At 40.1% G+C, this 24,570-nt stretch overlaps 1 protein-coding gene across 2 annotated transcripts in view; it reads right to left on the reverse strand.

Moving 5' to 3' along the window:
• Positions 1–1,781: 1,781 nt before the first annotated feature.
• Positions 1,782–24,570, reverse strand: part of plcb3 (phospholipase C, beta 3 (phosphatidylinositol-specific)) — a 52,705-nt gene continuing 29,916 nt past the window's right edge. For both annotated transcript variants that reach the window (XM_040140592.1, XM_040140593.1), the window contains exons 3-34: positions 21,479–21,547; positions 19,232–19,369; positions 18,748–18,827; positions 18,598–18,651; positions 18,237–18,309; positions 16,146–16,246; positions 15,767–15,933; positions 14,732–14,878; positions 14,433–14,590; positions 13,563–13,645; positions 13,208–13,292; positions 11,872–12,019; positions 11,528–11,629; positions 11,365–11,438; positions 11,183–11,279; positions 10,851–10,935; positions 10,434–10,558; positions 9,737–9,891; positions 9,470–9,631; positions 9,177–9,276; positions 8,822–8,926; positions 8,025–8,119; positions 7,692–7,833; positions 7,306–7,347; positions 6,989–7,098; positions 6,709–6,818; positions 6,259–6,418; positions 5,934–6,010; positions 5,627–5,716; positions 5,404–5,461; positions 4,873–4,959; positions 1,782–4,468 (exon numbers count right to left, since the gene is read on the reverse strand). In XM_040140592.1, the coding sequence (XP_039996526.1) occupies positions 4,151–4,468; positions 4,873–4,959; positions 5,404–5,461; positions 5,627–5,716; positions 5,934–6,010; positions 6,259–6,418; positions 6,709–6,818; positions 6,989–7,098; positions 7,306–7,347; positions 7,692–7,833; positions 8,025–8,119; positions 8,822–8,926; positions 9,177–9,276; positions 9,470–9,631; positions 9,737–9,891; positions 10,434–10,558; positions 10,851–10,935; positions 11,183–11,279; positions 11,365–11,438; positions 11,528–11,629; positions 11,872–12,019; positions 13,208–13,292; positions 13,563–13,645; positions 14,433–14,590; positions 14,732–14,878; positions 15,767–15,933; positions 16,146–16,246; positions 18,237–18,309; positions 18,598–18,651; positions 18,748–18,827; positions 19,232–19,369; positions 21,479–21,547 (3,597 nt within the window). In that variant the 3' untranslated portion in view covers positions 1,782–4,150. The remainder of the gene's footprint in view (positions 4,469–4,872; positions 4,960–5,403; positions 5,462–5,626; positions 5,717–5,933; positions 6,011–6,258; positions 6,419–6,708; positions 6,819–6,988; positions 7,099–7,305; positions 7,348–7,691; positions 7,834–8,024; positions 8,120–8,821; positions 8,927–9,176; positions 9,277–9,469; positions 9,632–9,736; positions 9,892–10,433; positions 10,559–10,850; positions 10,936–11,182; positions 11,280–11,364; positions 11,439–11,527; positions 11,630–11,871; positions 12,020–13,207; positions 13,293–13,562; positions 13,646–14,432; positions 14,591–14,731; positions 14,879–15,766; positions 15,934–16,145; positions 16,247–18,236; positions 18,310–18,597; positions 18,652–18,747; positions 18,828–19,231; positions 19,370–21,478; positions 21,548–24,570) is intronic.

The following is a 24,570-nucleotide window of genomic DNA, read 5'->3' on the forward strand; positions in this document are numbered from 1 at the left end:
TGTCTAATGATCCAGTATTAAGGGAACTCATTTATATTTTATCACTGCTTTCCAGTCTCAGACCTCACAGCCGTATGCTGATGAATCTGGTGTCAGTTCTTGTCATATAAAAGGTCACACTCCCAAAAAAAAAAAATCCAAAAAAAAATCACCGCAGTCCTTTTATATGACACAATGTTAAACCGATTCCAATTCTCACCAAGTGACCACAAAGTACTTATGGTATATGGTACAGTTCATTTAAATAAAGCTAGCAGTTCTACCTGTAAACTATAATGTCATTGTTAGTCTTTCCAGACCTACAAAGACATAGTATATCTAAATTTAAAACCACTGACAGCTATCTACAAACAACAGTATGTATTTTTACATTAGAGTAAGACTACAGGTCAAAATATTGACTTGAAAAAAACAAATTTTAAATACGTGAAGTACTTGTGCTTTCTTGTATTTGTCATATATATATATATATATGATACATATCATAGGCATATATTCTTTCATTCATTTTAGAATTTTATATGTTAGACATATTGTTCTCATATATTTGTCCTCTATCACATTTGTCTATCACTGTTTTCACACATTAGCACCTGTGGACATAGTCTGAAACTGTGATGCACTGCACAATACAGTGGCTTTACTGAAGGTGCATACTGGACAAAACTGAGGTTTTATTTTGATTACTTTGTTAGAGTTCTCAGGTTTTGACATGTCTGATAACAATTTATTTATGAAGTTAATCTCACGGACAGGCTAAGGACGGGTTTTGAGGAAGAAATTTCATTCCTATTTATCTGATGTTTTGAGTTAACATCTGGTATCTAAAAATTCTTTCCCTAATGTAAATAGAACCAAATGGGGGGGAAAAAAAAAAAAAAAAAAAAATCTAAACTCAAAGTGCAAAGAATAAAAACCTTTCTAGTGCCTTGTCAAATATTCAAAATGTGGTCAATGACCCTTTTGTCAACAGCCACTCAACCTCATAAAAATAACCAACTGCTGATACTTTTTACACAAATGTAAAAATCATTGGAAAGTGGTTGTATTGATGTCCAATTCACAGGAACAGAAGGTTTGTACAAGCAACAAAAACAGAGAGGGGTACAAGTGCATTTAAACATTAAGAGACAGCTGAAACGGGATCTTTCACCTTAAAAATGATGATGAAAAAACTCTTGAGTACCTTGTAATAATGTACAAATCGGGTTTAAGGACAACAGAATATGTTACTTTGAATACTTGCCACTGGTCTTGGAATGGCTTGGACCACCTTGAACCTAAAAGCAGACAGCCTGCAAGGAATGCATCGACTTGTTGTAGAATAAAAGAGTCCACTATTCTGAAAAAACACATTGTATACATTAGTGTCCAAAATGAGATAGGTGAGAAAAAAAACAAAAAACATTTAAATACTGTATGCAGTGTGACACAATGGGTGGAGGACAGCCAGAGGTGAACAGACTGGCAATCTTTGATTGTTAAATTATCAGAGAACAAGAGGTCAGTGTATTCATTTTAAGAAAGCGTTGACCCCAGTGAGTGCTAGTTGTTGCTGTCCTCCAATTTCATAACTGTTCAGACTGACTGACTGAATTCAAGCTGTTTTCCTTGTGGTGCCCAAACTAAAATGTTGTAGGTAACTCCAGGATGATTTCAGGCACATTAAAAAAAGGAGGACTTGACATATGCAAACCTTTTACACTCTGCATATTGTTAAAGCAGCCAGAATCTTTCGTCGTCTTCCATCAATAAAAAAATTAAATAATCACAAAGAGAAACACTTTTTACAGTTCAATTTAAGAGGATAATAGTTTACAAGGGGTGTGTGTGTGTGTGTGTGTGTGAGGGGGGATAATCAGACAGACAGGCAGCCAGTGCTCATTGAAGGAGAGAGATGGGAGAGGACAAGATGGGACTTGCTGAGTCTCTCAACCTTCCTTAAACGTCCTTAACCTCTCCCGACCCCCATGCCTCTCCAGCACTTGTGGTCAGTAGTAAAATTCACATACAGCTAAACATATACACAAAATACACATACACAAAGTGCTAACATTTTACCCCTCAAAGTGGACGAGACGAGAATGAAAAACAACAACTATTGACATTTTTCTGTAAAAAAAGAGAAAAAAACTGGATTTAAAAACAAACAAAGAAGCTTAGATGCAGACAAAACCACAGATTTTTAAAGTACCATTTAGTTTGTGCACCAAAATAGCACATTCAATATTTGGCTTGAATGGAGTATCTAACACCCTGTGTGGGATATTTTAAAAGGCATATTTACCCTAAAATAATGCTTAAATTTTGAGTCTTCAGTGAAATTAAAGCATCAGAAAACCCTGTCTAGTGCAGACCTAGCGAAAATCATTTTGTCTGAATGGTCACTTTTTGAGCTGTGACAGGACTTCTTACCACAACAATCCCTCGATAATAATTTCTCAAATTGAGTAAATCAGTGTTTCAGTTAGAGGGGAAAGGAATACCGGCCCGTTTGTTTCAAACGGTAATTTAAACTAAAATAATAAGTACATTTTTTACATTGAAATGTCACTGTGCCGCTGTAAGTCATCAACCGAAGACTGTCTCCTACAGTGGTGCTACTATTTAATCGTGTGATGTACTTCTCTAGGCTGCCAAAGTAGCAAAATATCTGTACCAACACACACACACACACACACACACACACACACACACACACACACACACACACACACACACACACACACACACACACACACACACACACACACACAGTGAACAGACTGTTTCCATTAAGTATTACAGCCTCCAAAAGCAGATGTCTCATCAAAAGATTAACTTCTGGCCACATACAAACATACACACACACACACACACACACACACACACATATACACACACACAGATATTTGTGAAATTATTGAGGTTCTTTCCTAAAGTGTGCGATTGTGTGTGTGTGTGTGTTCTACTTGGGGTGGGAGGGGCATTTTAGAGGCTTTTGGCCTCTGAACCAATAAACTTTGCGTGTGTTTGTGTGTGTGTGTGTGTGTGTGTGTGTGTGTGGGTATGTGTGTGTGTGTGTGTGTGTGAAGATAGATCTTCCGTGGATGGATCAGTTGAAAATTGAGCATCAAGCATGTGTGCGTCAGAGAGGGATATTTGCTTACACAAGCACCACCCCCTATGCAACCCTTGATTGGATTCTGATTTGAGGCTAAAGGCCAGAGACTTTATCCCGACCAATGAGGCTGCAAATCCTGGACGGACAGGTGTGTGTGTGTGTGTGTGTGTGTGTGTGTGTGTGTGTGTGTGTGTGTGTGTGTGTGTGTGTGGAGGTACAGTATGATAGCTATGGCAGCTGAAACCACTCACTGAAAAAAATCTGTTAAGGCTGCAGCACCACTTACTGGTCAGCTACTGACATTACAGATAAAAGTTAAGATTTGCAACCTTTGTTAAAACCAGGTTAAAAATTCAGTCCTCTTTTCCTTCATCCTCCCTCTCGATACTCATTTCTGGAACATACACCTCTAACCTTGATCACTTGCAAAAGTGGAAAAGTTCTTCATCTATAACTGTGCAATATATGCACTGTGTAAGGAAGGCATTATGAAGCAAAGGTCAAATCTTGCTACAAACAAAATGTCCAAAATCTGTTGTGAGAGTTACCTTTTCTTACCCTCATGGTAATCACTTGGGGCAACAGTATCCATGTTTTCCTGAACAAAGGCAGCCATTTTCTTACCCTGTTCCTCTCTCTCTAAACAGTTTAAAGCTCTCAAACGGTGTCAAAAAAGAAGTTAAAGCTGCTACAAACAGAACGTTTTACCAACATCAGTGTGAACATAAAGTTTTTGGTGTGGCAAAACTGTAGCAAAGCTTACTGACCAGACCAAAATGGAAATGATACAAAGAGAAAGGTATGAAAGGAAAAAAATCACAAAAACAAGTGTTGTGATTTTTATGAAATCTTCCAACTAAAGGCATGATGTGTCATCTGAAAAAAACTGCGAAATAAAAAATAATATAGCTCTGTAGACAAGAAACAAACAGTCTGTAATAAAAAAAAGAATAAAATTAGTAAATAATCTATATCTTTACTATGCCACATTTGAATCATTATGACCCCAGTTGAATGTATGTATTTTCCTTTTTACAAGTAATAATTTTAACTGAACGACATCTCTGCCTCCGACAGGACGGGAGTGGTGGACGAGGAAGTGGAATCGGCCAACGAGGCAGTGCTATTGTCCATGCTCCTGTTCCAGGTGCTCCGATTGGGCGTTGACGGGTAAGAGGGCGTGGAGCAGTTGGAGGGCGGGCCAGAGCCCGAGCTGGGGCTGGAGCTGCTGTGATTGGAAAAGGGCGAGAACAGGGCGTCCTTTCGGAGACCTTTGTTCTGGAGCTCCGACTGCAGGTGCAGGCATATTTCCTCCGGTAGTCGCTGATACTCCTCTTCCAGTTCCCTCTCCAACTGGGACTTCAGCTGGACAGGAAACACCAGGAAAATATGAAAAAGTCAGCTTTGGCAGGAGTTTAGCTGGGTTTTATTGCACCATCGTGACTGGATTCAGCAACTGTCTCATTTAGTTATACAAAAAACTGAGTTAACAAGATGTCAAGCTCATCGAAACATCTATTTTTCATTTATAAATTGGGAAAAAAAATAACATTAAACAAAGTTATTTTTATGTTTTGCTAAGGCTTGCTGTTGCTACCTCATCAGCTGGCTCTAGGTGGTTGTTTCTCTGTGACAGAGTGAGCAGTACGTTCAACAGCACCATGTTTTGCCTTCAGGGCAGACTGGACTACTACAAAACGGCCTCTGCTCTTCAATGGTTTAAATGACGGCATTATAATTTGTGTGAGAGTCAATGTGTGATGGCTCACCAGTGGAATTTCCTCGTCTATGTGTTGCAGCACCTCCCGCTGCCTCAGCATCAACTTCTCCTGTCTCCTGCTCTGAGCCTCCTCCAGCTGGGGTGTGAGGAAAGAAAGATGAGATGAGAGGAAGATTTAGGAAGGAGCGAAGGGAGAATGGAAGGAAAATTTGAGGAAAATGTGTGTGTGTGTGTGTGTGTGTGTGTGTGTGTGTGTGTGTGTGTGTGTTGGGTGGGGGGTCAGGGAAGATGTTAAGTGGAAAAAGAAACAGAGGGGCGACAAGGGTTAAAAAAGTGACATGTAAGAGGGAGAATTGAGCACTGACAGAAAATATAAGGATGAGGGAAGGAAGGATGGCAACATTGGATTAGGAGGCAAAAAGATAGGCAAGTAAGGGAGGAAGGGAAAATAAGATAATGTGTGAGAAGAGTGGAGTGAAGTTGATGACAATTGCAGAAAAATGTCCTGTAAAGTAGATAAACGGACATTCTCAAGGACTGCTGGTGATAAGAGAGTGTGTGCCTGCAAGTGGGTACTTACCCCACGGATTAAGGCAACAGAATCTTGAATATGTTTCCTGTTGATCTCATTCAGTTCCCTACAGAGTGAGATAGAAAGATGAAGAGAAAAAGTGAGTAAAAGAAAAGGAAAAAAAACAAAAGACAAAGAAATGTGAATAAAAATAAGGTCTGACACCTTAAATATCTAATAATCATCTCAACTTCTGCTCAGGAGCACAAATAAACAAAGACAAGTTTATTACGTTTCAGCCTTGTCTTTGTCGCGGCTCTTGGCTTCACTGATGCTGTTTTGTCGCTTCCTATCCAGGATCTTCTGGAGCTCTTTCTTCTCCCTGCAGACAGGATTACACACCAGCATTACATCCAAAAGAAGACAAACAGCAAGTTTTGGAGAAACAATTTATACTTTTGTAAATGTTATTAAAAAACCCGTATGCTAGTGGTGAATCAAATAGGGAGAAAAGCCACTTTTAAATCTATAGAACGGTCATTATGACAAAAACTAATAACAAAAACCCTGGCTTTGCGAGGTAAAACGACCACACTTACCTCTCACACATCTCCCTGAGTTTCTTCAGCTGAGCTGCTTGGCATTCATGGGCCGTCTCCTTCAATTTGTGGAAGGCCTAAACACAGCACAGCAGACGATGACCTGTCAGTGAATCACTGTGCAGATGTACGGAAGTGCCGAAAAGTTTCTTGGAGGTCAGTTAATGATGAACTCCTGTGAGTTTGAGTGTGTGCATATTTAAGAAGTCACAGGAGGAAGCCAGTGTTGTTCCACATGTCACGTTTAGTATGCTTCAGTGCGCAAGGAATGGGGTGTGCACCGGCGCTTCTCATACATACAGTAGGTGTGTGTATGTGTCGTTACCTCTTGTAGGTGCGTTTGTTGCTTCTCTCTCTCCAGTGAGTGGAGCTCTTGTCGAAGTTTCAGCAGTTCTTGCATCTGCCATTCCCTCAGCTGGACCGTCTGCTTTTCAAGCTCCTGATCCAACGCTGTCAGCTCACGCTGCACCGGCTCCTGGGGCTCACTGAACACACACACAAACACACACATACAATCACACAATAACAGACATAATGAAGTCAGGTGCCACTACGAAACGAGTGAAAGTTTAAGAGACCTTCTCTCCCTCTGTCATCATTTTTTCTTCCTATCAAGTTTTCTCACTGGCCTTTACCTGCTCTATCCATCCTCCATTGATGAACACAACAATTTTATAATGTTTTCCTCTTTACCTCCAACCCCATGTATTGATAATTATTTAGATTTTTACTATTTTTCTGTCTTTATCCTCCCCATATATCCACCCATCCTTACTTTTTCTTGATGCTACGTTTGAGATGTTTCTCCATCTGACTGCGCCTCCTCTGGGTGTCAGATTGAAGCTGGCTACTCCGATTCTTCTGCTCCTTACTAAGATTCCACACCTGTACACACACACACACACACACACACACACACACACACACACACACACACACACACGCAAAAAACTATATGTTTTGCAGCACACAAGCAGTCAGTGTATCCATTCTGTTGTATCAGTGTATATCAGTGTTTCCATTCTGTTAGTGTAGTTAGTTAGTTGTGTGTGTACCTTCTTGAGGTGTTTCTTCCGCAGCTCTTTGAGTTCTTTGCTCTGTTTCTTTAGCAGCTTCAAATAGCTCTTCTGCTGCTTCAGCTCTTCTATAGAGTCGACCTGGACGTCTGAGAGACAGACAGACACACAGACAGAGAGACATAAAATTTTGGCAAATCACCAATGTAAATCTTTAGGTTAAATAGCCATTTCTGGCTTTTCCAACTTAAAAAAAGACCTGCCAGGAAATTTTCTAAATGCAGCTCTATATGTGACACACAAATGATTTCATTCATTCCCATGTAGTGGAAATGGATGTGGTGGGATGACCTTACCTGTCAGAACAGTGGCTATGAGGTCTTCCTTCTGACTTTGTACTACACCCACACACACACACACACACAACACACAGAAAGAAATAGGGGAGGAGAAGGACACAGACAGTATGTGTGAAATGGATGATGGAAAAAAAAAAAAAAATGTAATGAAACACTAAAGTCCCCATTGGGTTTTTTTAACAAAGCCTTATATAAAGACTTATATCAAGAAAACGTAATACTTTGGGAGAAAAATCAATTTCTCCCATATTAAAAAAAAATGCTCATTCTGTTAAGTGATTTTTTAAAACCATATATATTTGTTATGTAGCGATATCAAACATTCACATATAACTTGTTTAAGACAACATTTGTGGCTGCGTATTGCTTGTGGATGTCTCTACCTGGTGCCGGTAATTTGATGATATCAGGGGCATCATCCAATGAGCAGGGGGGTAGGTTTTGGAAGGGGGACGGAAGTCGACCTCCTGAAATGACTTCACTCTCTCTCTTGGTCTCTCCATCTTTGGGCTGGTGCGGGAGATGCTGGGACAAAAGGAAGAGACACACTTAGTGAATTATGACTGACTCATTGGAATACACATATTTAAAAAAAATCAGGGGGTGTTGGAGATGTTTGATTGTTCAGACCTACACAATTATGTTCTTACCTCTATAAAACCTCTTTTTTTTAAATTTTAGTTCTTGTTATTATTCAACACACAGATGGGTCTCACCTCACTGTTGTCTTCTATGAGAACAGCCAGCTGTGTCTCTCTTTTGTGCAACTGACTGATATGCTTAATTGGGTTGGTCAGAGCCTCTGCGTACTCTGAGAATAAACACACACACAGACACACACACAAAAACAAAAAAAAGAGGACCTAAATGACATGTATATCATCAGGTTTATATTTCATATCAAATTTACTTAGTGTTAGTAAAGACCAGTGTCAAGTCCAAGTGAAGCCTTAAGTACTGAAGTCCTTGACTAACTTTGATATCACAAAGTGAAATTGATTTGAAGTGTGAGACTCCTTCAGGTCTCTCAATGCTGGCCATGTAATAGCAGGGCACTAATTGCCTGGAAACCTTGCAGATAACCTTGAGTAAAGCTGCAACTTGTCGTTTTTACAACAATTTTTACATATTAAACAAAGTAGATTAATGGTAATTAATGAGCTTTAAAAGGTACTGGCAGGTGGATTTTGTTATGGTTGGACAGAGGCTAGCTTTTTCCCCTCGGTTTCAAGTCTACTGTATGTGGGAAGCTAAGCTAACCGACTGTCTCATGTTTGCCACAAACACATTAGCATGGTATGGAACTTTTGGCAAGAAAGCAAATAAGCGTATTTCACAAACACTTATCTAAAAGAAATGGATAAACAATTGAAATACATAGCATAAAGTGATGCAATTTCCCAAATTATTGAACTATTGGTTTAAGGTATTATGTTAAGTAACTCCATCTTGAGTCAAGTCAAGTGGCTTAAATGGCTTGTGTGGTGTACTGTTGTTTATGTGGTGTTCTTACCCTGGTGTTCATTAGGGATGTAGTCTTGAGCCTCAGTGTAAACCAGCAGGGAGGGCAGGAGGAGGGGCTGGTTTAGCTCAGTTTTCAGGTTGATGTAGTGGTAGCCTAGAAGGAGGAAGGAAGGAAGGAAGGAAGAAGGGAAGACAGAAACAAATAAATAACTGACGACCTCAAAGTGGTGTTGGACAGTAGAGGGTACAGCTTCATGTATTTGAATGGAGGTTTCCAATGAGTGCAGACATACAGTACATCATTGGAAGACTTTGGTTCTTCTTCAACTTACAGAACAAAGATGGACCTCTCTAAATGCTTGATATTATGAGTGTGTTTATGGGTGTTTTTTGCGTGTACTGACCAGGTCTAATGGCCGACACAGGGAGGATGCGGTGTCCAATAAACTTGCCGTTTTCTTCAATTACCGCTATCCTCAGGGAAGCCAGTGTTGGGAGGACCACCTGGAGGGAGTGGGGTATTAATGTTAACACCAAATTTACAGTATGTCCAATTAACAAAGGACAGAAAAAAATGTGAGAAAGAGAGTTGACCCATGTCTAAGTGTTATACGTAATAGCACTTAGAAATACCATGACCTTGAAGACTCTGAATCTTCACAGACTAGTTAACACATGATATGTGTGCATAAGTTACCTTATTGAAGACAAACATTTCATCATCCCACACGGGGTCCAGTGAGTTCCCATTTGATGTTTTGGTTCGGTACTTCCTCTTTGTATCAGCAGGTAGTCCAAATATGTCCACTTCCGCATACACGCCCACCTTTTTGTCTGTCAGGAACTGGCCTGAGATCACCTGGTGGAATTTAAATTATACATGTTTATTGTACAAAGTCTTGCAAGGAACCAAACGATTACTTAAAACACACATTTACATACATCAGACACACTTTGTCCTTACCCTAATTTTGACTGTATTGGCAACTATCCCGTCCACTATGTTCTCCGTGAAAGGGTCAAAGTGTTTGTCCGTCCGTCTCATAAACTCTGGTTTCAGGAGGTAGCCGCCGCGGCCGTTATACTCAAACACCCCCATGTTTAGCTGCATAGGAAGGTCTGAGAGAGAGGAGCAGAGTAATGAAAGAGAGAGAGGGGGAAAGATGGATGAGAATAAGATAGAGGAGGGTGAGGGAAGGCCAAGAAAAAAGAGGAATGGAAGGATGCTTTAACATGGGCTCTGTGAGGGTCAAAATTATTTATAAGGCTGAGGAGACTTTATCTTATCCTCTATACAACAGCATCTGCCAGCTTAAGAAAGCCAGACTCTACATTTATAAAAGACCTTATTTATGGTTCCTGGAATTCAATCAAAAACGTAAATTAAAAGCAATTTAAAAGATGAAAATTGCGTTAACAATTCTATTTATCATTTTGTATAATATGGGAGTGCTCTGAAAATATACATGAGCACTGTATGAAAATATAGACAACTGGAAAATAATTGTTAAAAGACATACATCTGACCTATGATAACTGCAAGGTATTTATACTTAGTATGAACATTTAAAGGTCCTGTGGATATTTAAAGCTATACTGTAGACCTTACTTCTAAGCCCATCTAGTTCCTTGCTGTCTGAGAATAAAATAACAGGACTTACCGAGAGTCTGAAAATTAAGTGCCACCATCTGGCAACCAACGTTCCAGAAGAGCTGAGGCATGTAGTTGGAGCTGTCCACCCTCGTGCCTTTAGGGTAGATTCGGCTCAGCTGGTTTTTATTGTACCTAGAGGATTACTATTTAGGAATAATGTTGCATATACTGTAGATGTAGGGTGGCGTATGTGTGCCCACACTATTTTTTACATGTTGTAAATTGCAGCAGATAAAAGGCAAACATCGCTTTTCCAGGTTTTCAAGTCAGAGATCAAGACTATGCAATACTTATTTTATTTTTATTTTTAGCTATGAAGACTTGTTTTCAGTCACTAGTCTGCATCCTGATCATCCACATGCACACAAACTGTATTCCTCAAAAGAAGCTCAAGTTTTCAAATATGACAAGTCTCATAGGATACTCGACAAACTCGATAGGTGAGCTCTTCAGGGTGTCCATGCCCTTTGTTTCCACGAACGACGACATCTCAAAGAACTTCTTCCTCTCTGGTGGAAATGTGATTAAGAAACATGAGCAAGATTGATCAGCAAAATCGACACAGGCACAGGAATTGATTAAGATGTTTACGTGGGACAGGTCTGTGTGACAAGACTGATCATTAACCATAGATGAGTCCACACAGGCAACCTGTCTGCCTAATGAGCTACATACGAGAGCTGCTTAGAGCTATCAAGGCTTTAAGGCATCTTCCTGTCTCCGTCTCTCTCTTATCATTCCCACACACACACTTACTGGCTGCCACCTCGAAGCTCTTGAATTTCACAGGTTCAATGTAGTTGACTAGAGTTGACATCTCCTCTGTGGCGTTCACCTCACTGCTGGCTGTACCCTAAGGGAGGCATATACTGCTGATCCATCAATCAGCCCATCAGCCGGTCAAACACTCCATCAGTCCTGTTCCTGATGGTTCTTACCTCGTCACTGTTTGGCTTTTTCAGCTCTGTCACTGGTTCATCGTCCTCATCCTCCTCGCTTTCTCCCTCAGCTCCTGGTAGGATGTAACAAAAACAAATGAAACATAATCAGCAGCACACTTGCAGCCTCTCCAATCACCCGTTTCATTCTTCTTCAACCCACCGATGGACTTGCGAGGCTCCAAATCCTTGACCATCCTCTCAGCCAGCTTCTCCTCCCCGTTTGACAGGAGCTGGCTCCCCTCACTGTCTGTCAAAGGACAGTCTACAACAAACAGAGCAAACTATCCGCTTTACTTTGGTGCCATTAAATCTTCTTGTGTTTGTACATCAATGTGTAGTAGCTACTAAAAGCTTGTGTGTACATTCCAAAACTATACGGGTTTTCATTCCTCCAAATGGAAGCTGATTTCACCAGTTATTACAACCAGAGAAGAGTAATTCCATGTAGATAGAATCATTTTTCCTTAAAACACAGTTTCTTACACTACTGCCGCATTTGCCTACCATTGTTGGGTGATGACTGCTCTTCCATCTCTCTGCGTCGTATGCTGCCGCCACTCGAGGGCCGGTGGTGTTGGTGCTTCTTCTTGTTTTTAATGAGAATCTTCCCCAGCATCTCCTGAGGCGATGGGAGCGGCTGACCTGGGATCAGCTAAAGCCATGTAGAAGATACAGTAGAAAACTGAAGATATCAAGATTTTGAAAAAGAACACAATAAAGTAGATCTTTCAACAAACAATTTACAATTTTGAAAATGGTACATGGATATGTCAGCAACTATTCTCTGACCAGATATAACAAAATTTGGGATGTGACGAACCTTTAACATCAGAGCTCAAGGGACAAAAGAAATACGTTGACTGAATAGCCGAGATAAATAAATTGTTCTGGACTAAGAGTAATCATGCGGCCCTGTGAACAAGGTCACAGTAGTTGTGCGGACTGGCAGCCACAACATATTATCCAAATTTAATGCTGCAATCTCACCGGAGTCACAGGGCCGCAGTGTTTCAAATCTCTACTTAAACATCCCTGAACTCACTCCAATTCAACAACAGCTTTGCTGCCTTAAAACTATGAATGATTGTGTTTAGTTTAAAACTCGACACAATCACCCACATGGAGTACGACTACTGAAACAATACGATATAATGCAGTTCCTTCACTGCTGCATACACATACAGTATGTCTTGTGCATGTGAACAAAATTTTCTATTTAGCCCGTGTATCTAAGCTCCAAACGCTAGAATGAAACATCAGGAAACATGCAGTCACATCATGCCATGTTACATCATGTCATATCATGTCACCTGTTTCTTTGTATGTATAGAAATGTTTGTTTTTTTGAAACTTCACTGTTCCTCTTTCACTTTCATGAGAGTATCCTATAATTTGTCTCGGATGTAATCTTCAGATGTACAGTCATATAACGTCTGCTTGTCTAATAGTGCCATAACCCTTGGGCTGGGTCATGGTCGGGTACAATTTGATCAGCTTTTATTTTTTAAGAATTGTGTTTTCTTGTTGTGAAGTCAAAAACAACGCATCACGGGTTGGGTTTTAGTCCAAAATGATCATGATCATATGCTCATCTGCATATCACACGCTGTTTAATCATATGGTTTGCAAGTTGATTAACACCATGACCGTGGAGTAAAAGGATATTAGTGTTGTTTTCCTTGAGACATCAGCAGCGAGACATCACTCAAAATACATTTAGTGCAGGCTAAAGACAGTATTATAAATGAAAGTAGCAAATGGTATATATATGTTAATAAAGTATAAAGTAGATTGAAAGTGAAGTGTAAACACATGTCATCTGCCTGGAGATCAGTCTTACTGGATATTTCTCCAGTGGATCAATGAGCAGGGCATCTCCAAAGATGGTCCTACAGTACTCTGCCATCTTGGCCTGCTGCTTGGCCCTGATGGGACAAGAGACATAGTAATGTTTCTGATATACTTTGAATGGCCACAATGAGACAGGGCTCTTGAATTACACTCCTACATAACCTTCAGTCCTCAACTGCCATTTTAACAGCACATGTTTTTGAGCAAATATTTCATTAAAAGCCTTGAATTTTAGCATATGGCCTGGTTATGAATGCATCAGACTAAACTGAAAACTGTAAAAAAGACTCAATGAATGAACCAAACTAGCCGATCCGAATCACATACATACTGACGTGACTTACGAATCTACGTGGTTTTCGAAGGACAGGATGACGGGGTATGGCGAGGTCTTGAAAGCACTCTCTGCTATCGCTTCAATCACCTCCTGCAGTCGGGGAAAGAATGAGAAAATTAAAAACTGGAGTAAATTCCTCTGATATTTGATGATAAAATGAACTTTTCCTCAGATTGTTAGGCATTTCATGAGAGCTGATGATCAAAATATAAAATCTCGTGCCTTATAAATGAAACAGGAGAACTTCTCCTTGCTCACATAGTTATAAAGCAAGCGGATGGTGTTCATTTTTTGTGATGGAGGGTGAAAATGTAATTATTTTAATAAAGCCCCATAATACTCCTCAGAGTTTTTGTTTCAGTCAAACAGGTAATGGCATAGCTGCCTCTTACTGTATTAATGACAACATTGAATGTCAGTGTAAAATAGAATGTAGAGACATATTTTTTCTGCCTACTTCTGTTTGTTCAAACAGTCTGTGGTTGCTGCCTTCGCAGTCAGTATTTCTGAATCCACTGCGCGAAGAATTTGCTGACCAAACCGCACTAATACACCAAGGTTTGGAGGTCCACACATTCCTTATTGATTTTTATATATTCAACGGCTGGAGTAGGAGAAATAGCCTCTCAGCTGGTTAGGGCTTTCTAACATGTATATAAAAGTCAGTGAACTCTCAAGTAAATTTGAAGAGTGGACCTCTTAACCTTAATGCTTCCATAAACATAAAAACATACATTTACATGAGGGAAAAACTCACATGTACATTTCATACCTTTGCTGTACAGAAAGCAAGATCTTAGACAAACTCAACCTAATCAAGCTTTCCAAAGGGAATTGATTAAACAGCAAAGGACTGCCAAAACGTAGTGACTCCCACCTTGAAGGGGATCTCAGTGGTCATTGTGAACCCGTGGGTGATGTAGGGCTCCTCGTCTTGCGGACGGCCCTTCCAGCAGTCCAGCTCGACACAGCGACAGCCAGTCAGAAGTACCTGTCTGTACATCTCCACGGAAGAAAGACCAGTCAGCTGACCCACTGAAAAACGGACACACAAAAGGGAGGGAAAGTGGTTTCCAAACGAGTAACTATAAAGCTAGATAATCTATATGAAGCATTGAATTTACATGCGTGTCTCGTTAGATCCGAGATATGTGTGTTGTGTGAGTGTGCTTTTACCTGTGAGGTATGTGTTGTGTGAGGAGTTGATAAAGTAGTGAGACAGCGGTTGGTTCATATCATCAATGACATCCAGCCTCTCTGGAGGCACGATACTGTTTTCCTCTCCTCCCAGGTACCGACTGAAAGCCTGTAAACTGATCTGGTCTGCAAAAGAGACAGAGAGGACAGAGCTCATGTACCTTAATTATAAAACAGTCAAACTTGTTTTTGACATTTGGTTTAATAGGACTGAGCAGCGTCCCTCTGCTCATCTTCCATTCATTGAAGGGCAAGGACTGTAAGATGATAAAATGAATTGACGTCATCTGTTTTACCATTAAACAGGCCATAACAGCAAAAGGCTCCTGTTTTTAGGACAGATATCAACAGACTTAGAGGGCAGCTCCACGTTAGGTGTGAACACTGTGGGCTGGACAGTGGATCATCTTACAGATTTTGGCTTAACGGTGTCCTAGCACAGCTGCTTACGGTAGCCACGGCCCCATTTGTTCCCAGGTTTTGTACATTTTATCCACAGATGACCGAGGGAAAACATGTACAGGGACATTTAATCAGATTTGTGAGTGATTCCCACATTCTGGATGTTTTACAACAGATGTAAAGTGGAAACAGCCTTGGTCAGTCAACGGCCAAGATTTTTTGCAGAGGACAGCCTGTGCTCCATTTTGCTGTAATAAAAGTCAAGGAAATCATTATACCTATAAACCTATAATTATCTGAGTACTGCTGCTGCTGATAGACCTCACTTTGGGGCAAACAGATACAATCTACAAGAAGTGCTTTTCAGAGCTGTTATTTGGTTCAGCGATTTAAAAGGTCAGTGTGTCCTGGTCACCTCCTTAGAGAGAACTTGATGATCCTTTGGGATCACAATAAAGGCAAAAGAACCAGTGGCTGACTCATCTTCTCCGCAATAATTAATTGCAAATGGAATTGACATCTTTAAATGGCTCTGGATGTAAAAATATAAATGCCTGAAATGTTAACAGAAAGATTAAAAAAAATAACTTTAAGAAAAACACAGTTACTAACCTCTCTCCAGCTGGCTGGTGTTGGTCTCATATTTCTCCATGATCTGTCGGACCTGCTCTCTTTTCAGTGGGGGGTACAGCACCTCATTCAGTCTGGAGTCACGCTGCCTGCGGTTGATAAAGTCCATCAGCTGGTCCAAAGAAATGAACGGCTTCCCCTTGGAGCCACTGGAGCAAGGAGAAAAGTTTATTGAAAAGAGTTCATGTATAGTCACTTAGGCACAGGTTTGGGTATTACTCTTAAAAATATAACCAGAAAATCATCGTGAAAGGATTTAGGGTGGAGGTTGAAATTTTATTCTGGCAAAAGGGAAAGGGAATAAACAAAAATTGAAAATCACAGCATGTGTTTGTGAGAATATTATTTATGTGTCACATACCTTTCCTCAAAGATGCTTTGTATCTCAGGCCGGAGACAAAGGCTGTCGAGAAACTTCTGGAAGGCCTCCCATGAGAAATCATCTGGCTTTATTCCCTCTGACTGCAGAAAGGGAACACAGAGGATCGTGTAGAAAGATATGGAGGGAAAGAGAAAGAGAGGGAAAAAAATGACCAAACTGAGGATACAATACAAAGCTTAACCCATGTAAATGTTGGACCAAACATGCCACTCTGTCTGTTTAAATAATTCTGGTCTCCACCATGATCACAAAGACATTAAACTCCTGATTTTTTGAAGGAGTTCCTCAAAAACAAGGGGTGGGGATTGCTGGTATTTCCTGTCTTCTCTTGTAGACTTTTGTTTATCGTTAGATTTGCAGATTAAATGTAACCGGGGGACTGCAAAGAGGTCAAGAAAATGATAGGTGGCAAAGAAGTTGCAGAGACAATTTAACCCTGTTAACAGTCAGTCAGCCTGTCAGCAGCCATCTGCCACCAGCTACACACTCACCCAAATTACAAAAAGACATACTAAACAATTAAGTATTGTAAACTCTATAGGCTGAAGATATATATGCCTACTAAAGCTCCAAGTAACACTGATAACATTGTCATCATGGTTGTGCCTCAGATCCCTCTCATTTCCCACTGTGTCTTTGTCTGTGTAACCAGGAGGAGGCACCAGAGTACAACAGTATAACGAGAAATGCTGACAGTGCAGTTTGCACAATCTGGTCTCTTATTCAAAAAGAAATGTCTTGTGACTCCAAACTGATTTTTTACGAAAGATTGCACTGACTGATCAAGACACAACAAACCTCGTTTTACCTACCAAACCACAAGCCTGCTGTACCTTACACTGTAAATACAAACAAAGACTTTGAGAATACAGTAAATGAAAAGCGTTTAACTAATAATTTAATTGAACTCTCAGGTTTGAAAGAATGAATGAAGCTATGACTTTTGGTGTTTTAACAGCATTTGCTCCTTCTGGGAAATGAAAACTCCTGCAACCCCAAACTGATTTTTCTTTTTCCTATAAACTAATGTTAAAATTCAGCTTGCCCCTTAAAGTGCAATGGGTTTCAGTCTAAACAATGAACTCATTTAGGGGGCCACAATTTACATTTTTTTTTTTCTTCTGATAGCTCAAATTTTAAATACAAAACATGTGACCTTTGTTGATAGTTACTCAAACATGAAGAAAACCAAAAAACCAAGTATCTGCAAGGCTAGATACCAATGGATATAAGTTTGTCTTCTATCCCACATCCCTATCAGATGAGCCCAGCTGTCATGCTTCAAATGTGTTCATTTCGATTGATTTTGAAGTGAATGTTAAGTTGACTCAAATTTTTGGCATACAATTAAACTGTATGAAATGTTTGGTTGGTTTGGTCAAGTGTGCATTCCTACCACCTCCTTTAGTTTCTGTTTCAACTGTTTATCTGTTACTTTTAGCTTATTATTGCAACTGTTTATTATTTTTAAGCGAATTATTTCAAATGTTTATCCATTACTTTTAAGTAACTACTTAAACGATTTATTTATTACTTTTAGCTAAGAGTGTTGACTTCTCTGCTTACTTATTAACTAGTTTTCATGCAATCTCAATGTCAACAAGTAGCTTTAAAGGAATGGTTTGAGATTTGCTTTCTTGCCAAAAGACTAGAAGATCAATACCACATTCGTGACTATACGGTGGACATGAAGCGCTATCCAGGAGAGAGTTAGCTTAGCATAGCACAAACACTGGAAAAAGGGGGAAACAGCTAGATTTTGTCAGTCCAAAGGTAACAAAATCCACCGACCAGTGCCTCTAAAGTTCATTAATTAAACTGTACAAAAAAAACCCCAAACTTAAAACTTTGTGACTCCTGTTGGCAGTTAATTAAAATGTACATTTTCATAGTTTAAGGTTACTGTGTAGGAGAGGACAGCCTTTTTTTCCCTACCATGCAAAGGCGTGCAAGGAAGGCTACGTAACTGAGTTGCAACTTTTTCAGCCTGTTGATGTCATGTACAAACCAACACAATACACACGCATATCTTGAGTAGCTCTGTGGTCAGTGATTGCTTTTGATGATTACCCTGTTATTGACGAGACCACACTGCTCCAGAGCCGTCTCCACTCTCTTTTTATCTGAAAACATCTTGAGAATACTGAAAGACAGGGAGAGTTTGGAGAGATAACGGTCACTGTTCAAAGAGTTTTTAATCAAGACTGAGTTAAAATCTTCAGAAGAGTCTGAAAGAATCAGATTTACATGAGTGAGCAAAAAGTGTCAGACATCAACAGTGAATAGAGATAAACTAGAGCTGAACTAAAGAAGAGACGAGAGAGAAAGTGGAAGAGAGACAAAGAAGAGGAAAAGAAAGAAGAAGTAAAGGGCACTGGTGTTTAACATTCTGTATAGACTCTAAAAAGTGGTTGGTATGTGCGTTTCTCACTTCTTCACTGGAATCTTCCCATCTTGATTCACCTGCAACTTTAACTTAGTGTACCTGAAAGAGACAGATGGACAGAGAAAAAGAGTGAGCGTATAATGATCCAAAATCTACACCTGCTTAATGTCAAGATAGAGACACACAACGTCTTACGCTTTCAGGAGGAAGGTGTTCCTTGATGCATTCTGCGAAAGTATGTTTGTGGCCAAAGTGAACAGCTCATCTGTCCAAATCTGGAAACACACGCACAGGCAAGAATGAGAGGATAAAACAGGGATGTTTTATTGTTCATCTGATGTCAGAACAAAGTGAAACAGTTTCTATATACAATATACCACACACACACACACACACACACACACACACACACACACACACACACACACACACACACACACACACACACACACACACACAGGAAATAATCCTTCTTTACAACTCCTAAACATGCACACCTCTATGTCAACAGCGTAAATGGAGTAATCAGCATATAGCCTAGGGAAAGAAAGCCAACTAGAGGGGGTTAAAGAGGACGAAAGGACATATGAAAGGAAAGAAGGAAGAGAGAAAGGGAGAAATATCATATGCAAGTATAACTAATTTGAGTATATTAGAGGGTAGTGGTTTCCATGTTTACCTTGGCTGTATCTTCCTGCATAGCCTGGAAGTTGAGGAAGGAGATGTTGACCAGGTCGTTGCCATGGACGATGGTTACCAGCTTCCCTTCTACATTATCACCCTTACCGAAGCCCAGCACCTCCCGCAGCTTAGGTTCCTGACATACACAAACACACACACTTATATACTTATGTACTCTCTGGGACATTTCATTACACTGAATATAAACATGACACATACAACACATTGACCTTAGCACTGGCTTGACTGGTGCGTATGAATTCTACATCCTTCATCCTACATCCGATCTTCGCCCATCCCTCTCTCTCCTGAGAGCAGTAAATGTGATGCATGTGGTGTAGCACTATGATTTAATTAACCAAACGACTCTTTCTTCCTTTTTAGGCCGCTCTCTCTCTACCACCAATTCGCTTGAACACTCAATGTCTCCATAACAATTATGCATTCTCTCCATCACATCCTCTCTATCATGTCTCTCTTTCTTTTCAATTAAATAAATTAACATGGATGACTGCCAGAGAAATGTAGAAAATGTACATTGTCATTAAACAGCAAGCAAAAGTTTAAAGGATCACTTTACCGAAATGAAAAAAATATTAAATTCAACTGTGACCTCTCTTTCCAGAAACACTGTCTACATTACTAAAGATAATCCACATACCTCACTATGAACAATTTTCTTTGGAACTATTTTCTGCCCAAGAAATAGTCGTCGTAAAACTGTTGAGACTATGTTCTGTGGATTTTCCAGAGTCACACGAACACTGCTCCTGGATGTAAATGTTGTTTTTGCACTTTTTGAACCTGCATTACCTGACTTCTGCTTGCTCATGGGGGAACTTTGGGTGTCTGTAAATATAACTATAAAGAGTGCGGTTTAGACCTGCTCTATATGAAAAGTGCCCTGAGATAACCTCTGTTATGATTCGGCGCTCTATAAATAAAATTTAAGGCCAAATTAATTTTAGGCCAATAAGCTTAAAATACACTTAGATATTATCATCTTACAAAGCTGATATGGTGAACTTGTTAACAAACAGTTGCTAATTTATACATACAGGAGTTACAGAGCAACATAAGCATTCACCCTGCCCACATGACGAATGGACGTCCAATATTCACTCTGCTTTTAGCTCTGATCTCTACCAGCTCCTTAGGGAAACATCTGGCTCTTTAGTTGCTAAATGCTCCACTATGTCTGTCTCCTATTTAGTGCTGGGCAGGTAGCATGGTCGGTTTATGAGAGCGTTTTTTCAGTAAAAACAGCAGCTCGCTGCAGCTGTAAACAAAAGCTAATGCGAGACTGAACCAGAACTGTCAAGTTGCAGGGCATACAATCAAAACAACAAGTTGAAAACACGTTAAAATGCTCAGCGGAGCTGAGGGGAAATGAAGAGCCGGGTGATAATTATCTGTAGGTATATCACTATGAGCAACCTCTCACATTACACATACTTTTCTTGATCCATTGTTAGTATAAAAATATTGATTTAAAATTATTTTTCGATTCAGAAAACTCATCTCATAACCTGGGTAAACCAAACCAAAGCGATCTGCATATCTAGATATCACTAGTGATAGGTTTTTTTTTTACTTGGGTAAAAAATATAAACATTTTTTGCTAAAGCTGTCCTGAAGGTCACAAATCAACATTACTCAGCAAAAATTCCCTTTTTACACAACTGTTTATTAGTTTTATTACAGATTAATCAAATGCAATTAAAGTAATACTGTAAAAGCACTTATGCTGCTATATACTGACCAGTGACTCAGTGTAGCTAACAGTCTGTTGTTATTTACCAAACCAATCCACAAGCCTGCACTTTTCTAAACACATCAACAGGTTTGAACTGTTTACCACTACTGAAAGGCTTTATATTAGTGTCTGTCAGCCAGTTCTGCACTCTTACACAATGACTTCCTCACCAACAGTCACTGGTTATATCACTTCCTGTATGACAGTCCATCTGTCAGCAGGCTCATTAGCGCTCTGTCACCTTTGCACCATCAACTGAGAGAGGAAACACACATACAGTGGACACACACCTATCTTTTCGTGACAGCCACCCTTGAGCATCACATTGCTGGTCAGAGGAAAAAGTTATCAACAGCAGGAGGTGACATCTTCCTTCTCTCTCACACACACACACACACACACACACACACACACACACACACACACACACACACACACACACACACACACACACACACACACACACACACACACACACACACAACCAACCTTTGGCTGTTTGGCGTACTTTCCTGTTCTGGTGTCCCTGATGGTACTGATGTCCAGAATCTCCACCTCCTAAAAGAGATATCAGAAGATGTCAGCTAACATAACTTGTTGAGTGTTTGGAGGACAGAAATTCAGCATTAGCATCAGTAATTGCAACATAAACATATGAATATATTATTTTGGTGTATTATTCAGTGTCACTGTTGACAATCAAGGAAAGAGGAAACAGTGAGATTATGCTAAGGGGAAGAGTGGGTCATTTCCTTTTTCAAAATCATATGAACAACATATTTTAGCCATGCTGTTGTAGGGATGGCAATGTCAGTCAGTAATCCACGACTTTGGTCCAGACTGAAATATCTCAGTAACTACTGCATGGTTTGCCACAAAATCTTTATGATGATGATTGATGCTTTTGTTGACTCTACATTCTTTGGTGATCCCAGTTTTTCCTTTTAGTGCTACTGTGAGGTTTATTTTGTGGTTTTAAATGAAATGTCTTGACAACAATTGGATTGATTGCCATGAAATTATGCACCAGCATTCATGCCACCCTCAGTTAGATTTGCAATCACTAACTTTTCACCTAACTTTTCATGTAACATAGGCCTCAAGTGAAATTTGACCAAATACCTACAAAACTAAAGACATTCCCATGGGCCTTAGGTGTACTGTATGTCAAGTACTAAATAGCATGTCGGATAGTATGCTAACATTATCAACTAAGACAATGAACATGGTAAACAGTATACAGTACATGCCAAACAGGTTATCATTGTCATTATGTGCTGACGTTAGCATTTAGCTCAAAGCACTGCAGACATTGAATGCTAAACTTCTCAAATGTTCCCATTATTAATGCAGTGAGACTGGCATTACAGAAGTGAGCATTTTGCAGGTATGATAGCGTGAGCGTTTAGCTCAAGGCAACACTGTGCCTATGTACAGCCTTACGAAGCTACTAACATGGCTGTAGGCCTCGAGTCTCATCTATTTGTATAAGATAAAGATTGAGTTTTTGGCTATTTAGTCCAAACTTCAGATAATTTATTAAACATTAATAAAAAAAATTAACAAAAAACATGTTTAGGCACCATGGTGATGTGACACTCCAGTTTTGTGTACATTATTTTGTTTTGTTTGCAGTTTGTGTGAGAGGCAGAAAATGCCAACGGAACAAGAGTCAGTTTTTAGATGGATGGGAAAGGCCTCAGCAGAAATTAATTCCTCAGGCTAAAAGCTTATGCTCTGTCTAGCCTCTCTCCTCCTTCCATTAAATCCTCTTTTTTTAATCTTTTATCAGACTTCCCTGCTTCTCTACTGTAGATATAAAACACAACCACTGACAAATGAATTCTGTGTGTTTATGTGAGTGCGTGAGACAGTTGAAAAACAGAGTCGGAGAGAAATAGTTGATATTTAGAGAGAAATTCTGGAGAACTCTGCACACACACACAGTCACACATATCTTAGACATATTTTTGGAGCAAATTTGCATGACTGCATCAAAAGTAGACACACACACAAATGCATGCTCACACATGCAAACAAGCCAAAGACACACACACAGAAGACAGCACCCTCAACCTGGAGGATAGTGCTGTCTGGAAGCAGGAGACGAAGAGAGAGAGACGAAAATGGCAGGGATGGACAGGAGGTGGAGAGTGTGGTCACAAACCCAGCCATAAACACAGAGGAGGATGCACTGTAAATATTTGTTTAGCCCTGGACTCCTACTCTGAGCTGCCTTACTTCATCCATGTAACTCATCTTCCATTTTCTCTCTGTCCTCATCTTTCTCTTCATCTCTGTGTGGCTTTGCTGTGGCTTTTAGTGCACTTTTAGGACATAATTTACATTTTTTCATCTATCATAAGATTTATCATTGATTTAAAAAAAAAAAAAAAATTTTATGTCTCTCTTCCTGTTATTCTTTGTCTGAGTTTGTCTGTCAATTTGCCAAATGTCTCCTTGCCCTTGTTTTATCCATGTTCTACCCATATTTCCTTTCCAAAAACAACAACAAAGACAAACTCATAAAGTCACTATCTTTGCGTAAGTATTGACATTCATGTCTTCTTCATTCCTTCTTTCGTTATTTCCCTTTAGCTGTGATGTCATTGCCCTGCAGGCTGTCCGCTCCCCTGGGATTAGCCATGAGTAATAAAGGTCAGAAGTCTTGGACCAACTGGATTACACTGTCTCAAACTTTGTCCTCTGATTGGCCTGTCGAGAGTCACTTACTTCCTGAGGGAATAAAGTGCTTCTGGGTCTGAAGTTCACACAACCATACACATAAATGCGCACGCACACACACACACACGCACACACACACACACGCGCACACACACACACACACACACACACACACACACACCAACACGCACCCACACCCACATGCACTTCCTCTCCCACAGGCCGTGGTTTCATTCTGCTATTGCCATGGTGATTCCTTGGAGACCACAGTAATGAGACTACAACTTTGACTGCTGCCTGTGTGGTTGTGTGTGTGTGTGTGTGTGTGTGTGTGTGTGTGTGTGTGTGTGTGTGTGTGTGTGTGTGTGTGTGTGTGTGTGTCTTTGACAGTTCACATTTTCTCACCGGCTAGCAATGTAAAACATAAACACACAACACACAAAAACACACCGATGCAGCAACATGAAAACAGGCATATCCTCGACATGCAGGTCCCAACTTGTGAAATATCCTGACCTGTTGAGCAAGATAGGGTGTGTGTAGGTGTGTGCATATGTGTGGGGGGGAAAGCCTTGTAAGTCAAATCTTCACTCAAGATGAGTAGATTTTTGTCAGCATGTGATCAGAAAAGTGAGTGAATGTGAAGTGGAATGTGCGTGTTTTTGCACATAGCTGTGTATCTGAGCACACAATGTGGTGCGTGTGTCCGTGTGAAGGTCGGTCATCTCCGAGAGCACATTCCTAACATATTCCGGCCTTCTGCTCAGTTAGCGTGTGTGTATCTGTGTGTTTTAGTGTGTAATATTTAGCTAGTCATGGCAGCTGTGGCGCTCCCTTCATCTCTCAGTGCAAAGCCCAAACACAGCTCACTCCATTTATCACTTCAGACTCAGCTG

This window comes from Xiphias gladius, chromosome 12 (genome assembly GCF_016859285.1).
Source record: "Xiphias gladius isolate SHS-SW01 ecotype Sanya breed wild chromosome 12, ASM1685928v1, whole genome shotgun sequence".
NCBI lineage: Eukaryota > Metazoa > Chordata > Actinopteri > Istiophoriformes > Xiphiidae > Xiphias > Xiphias gladius.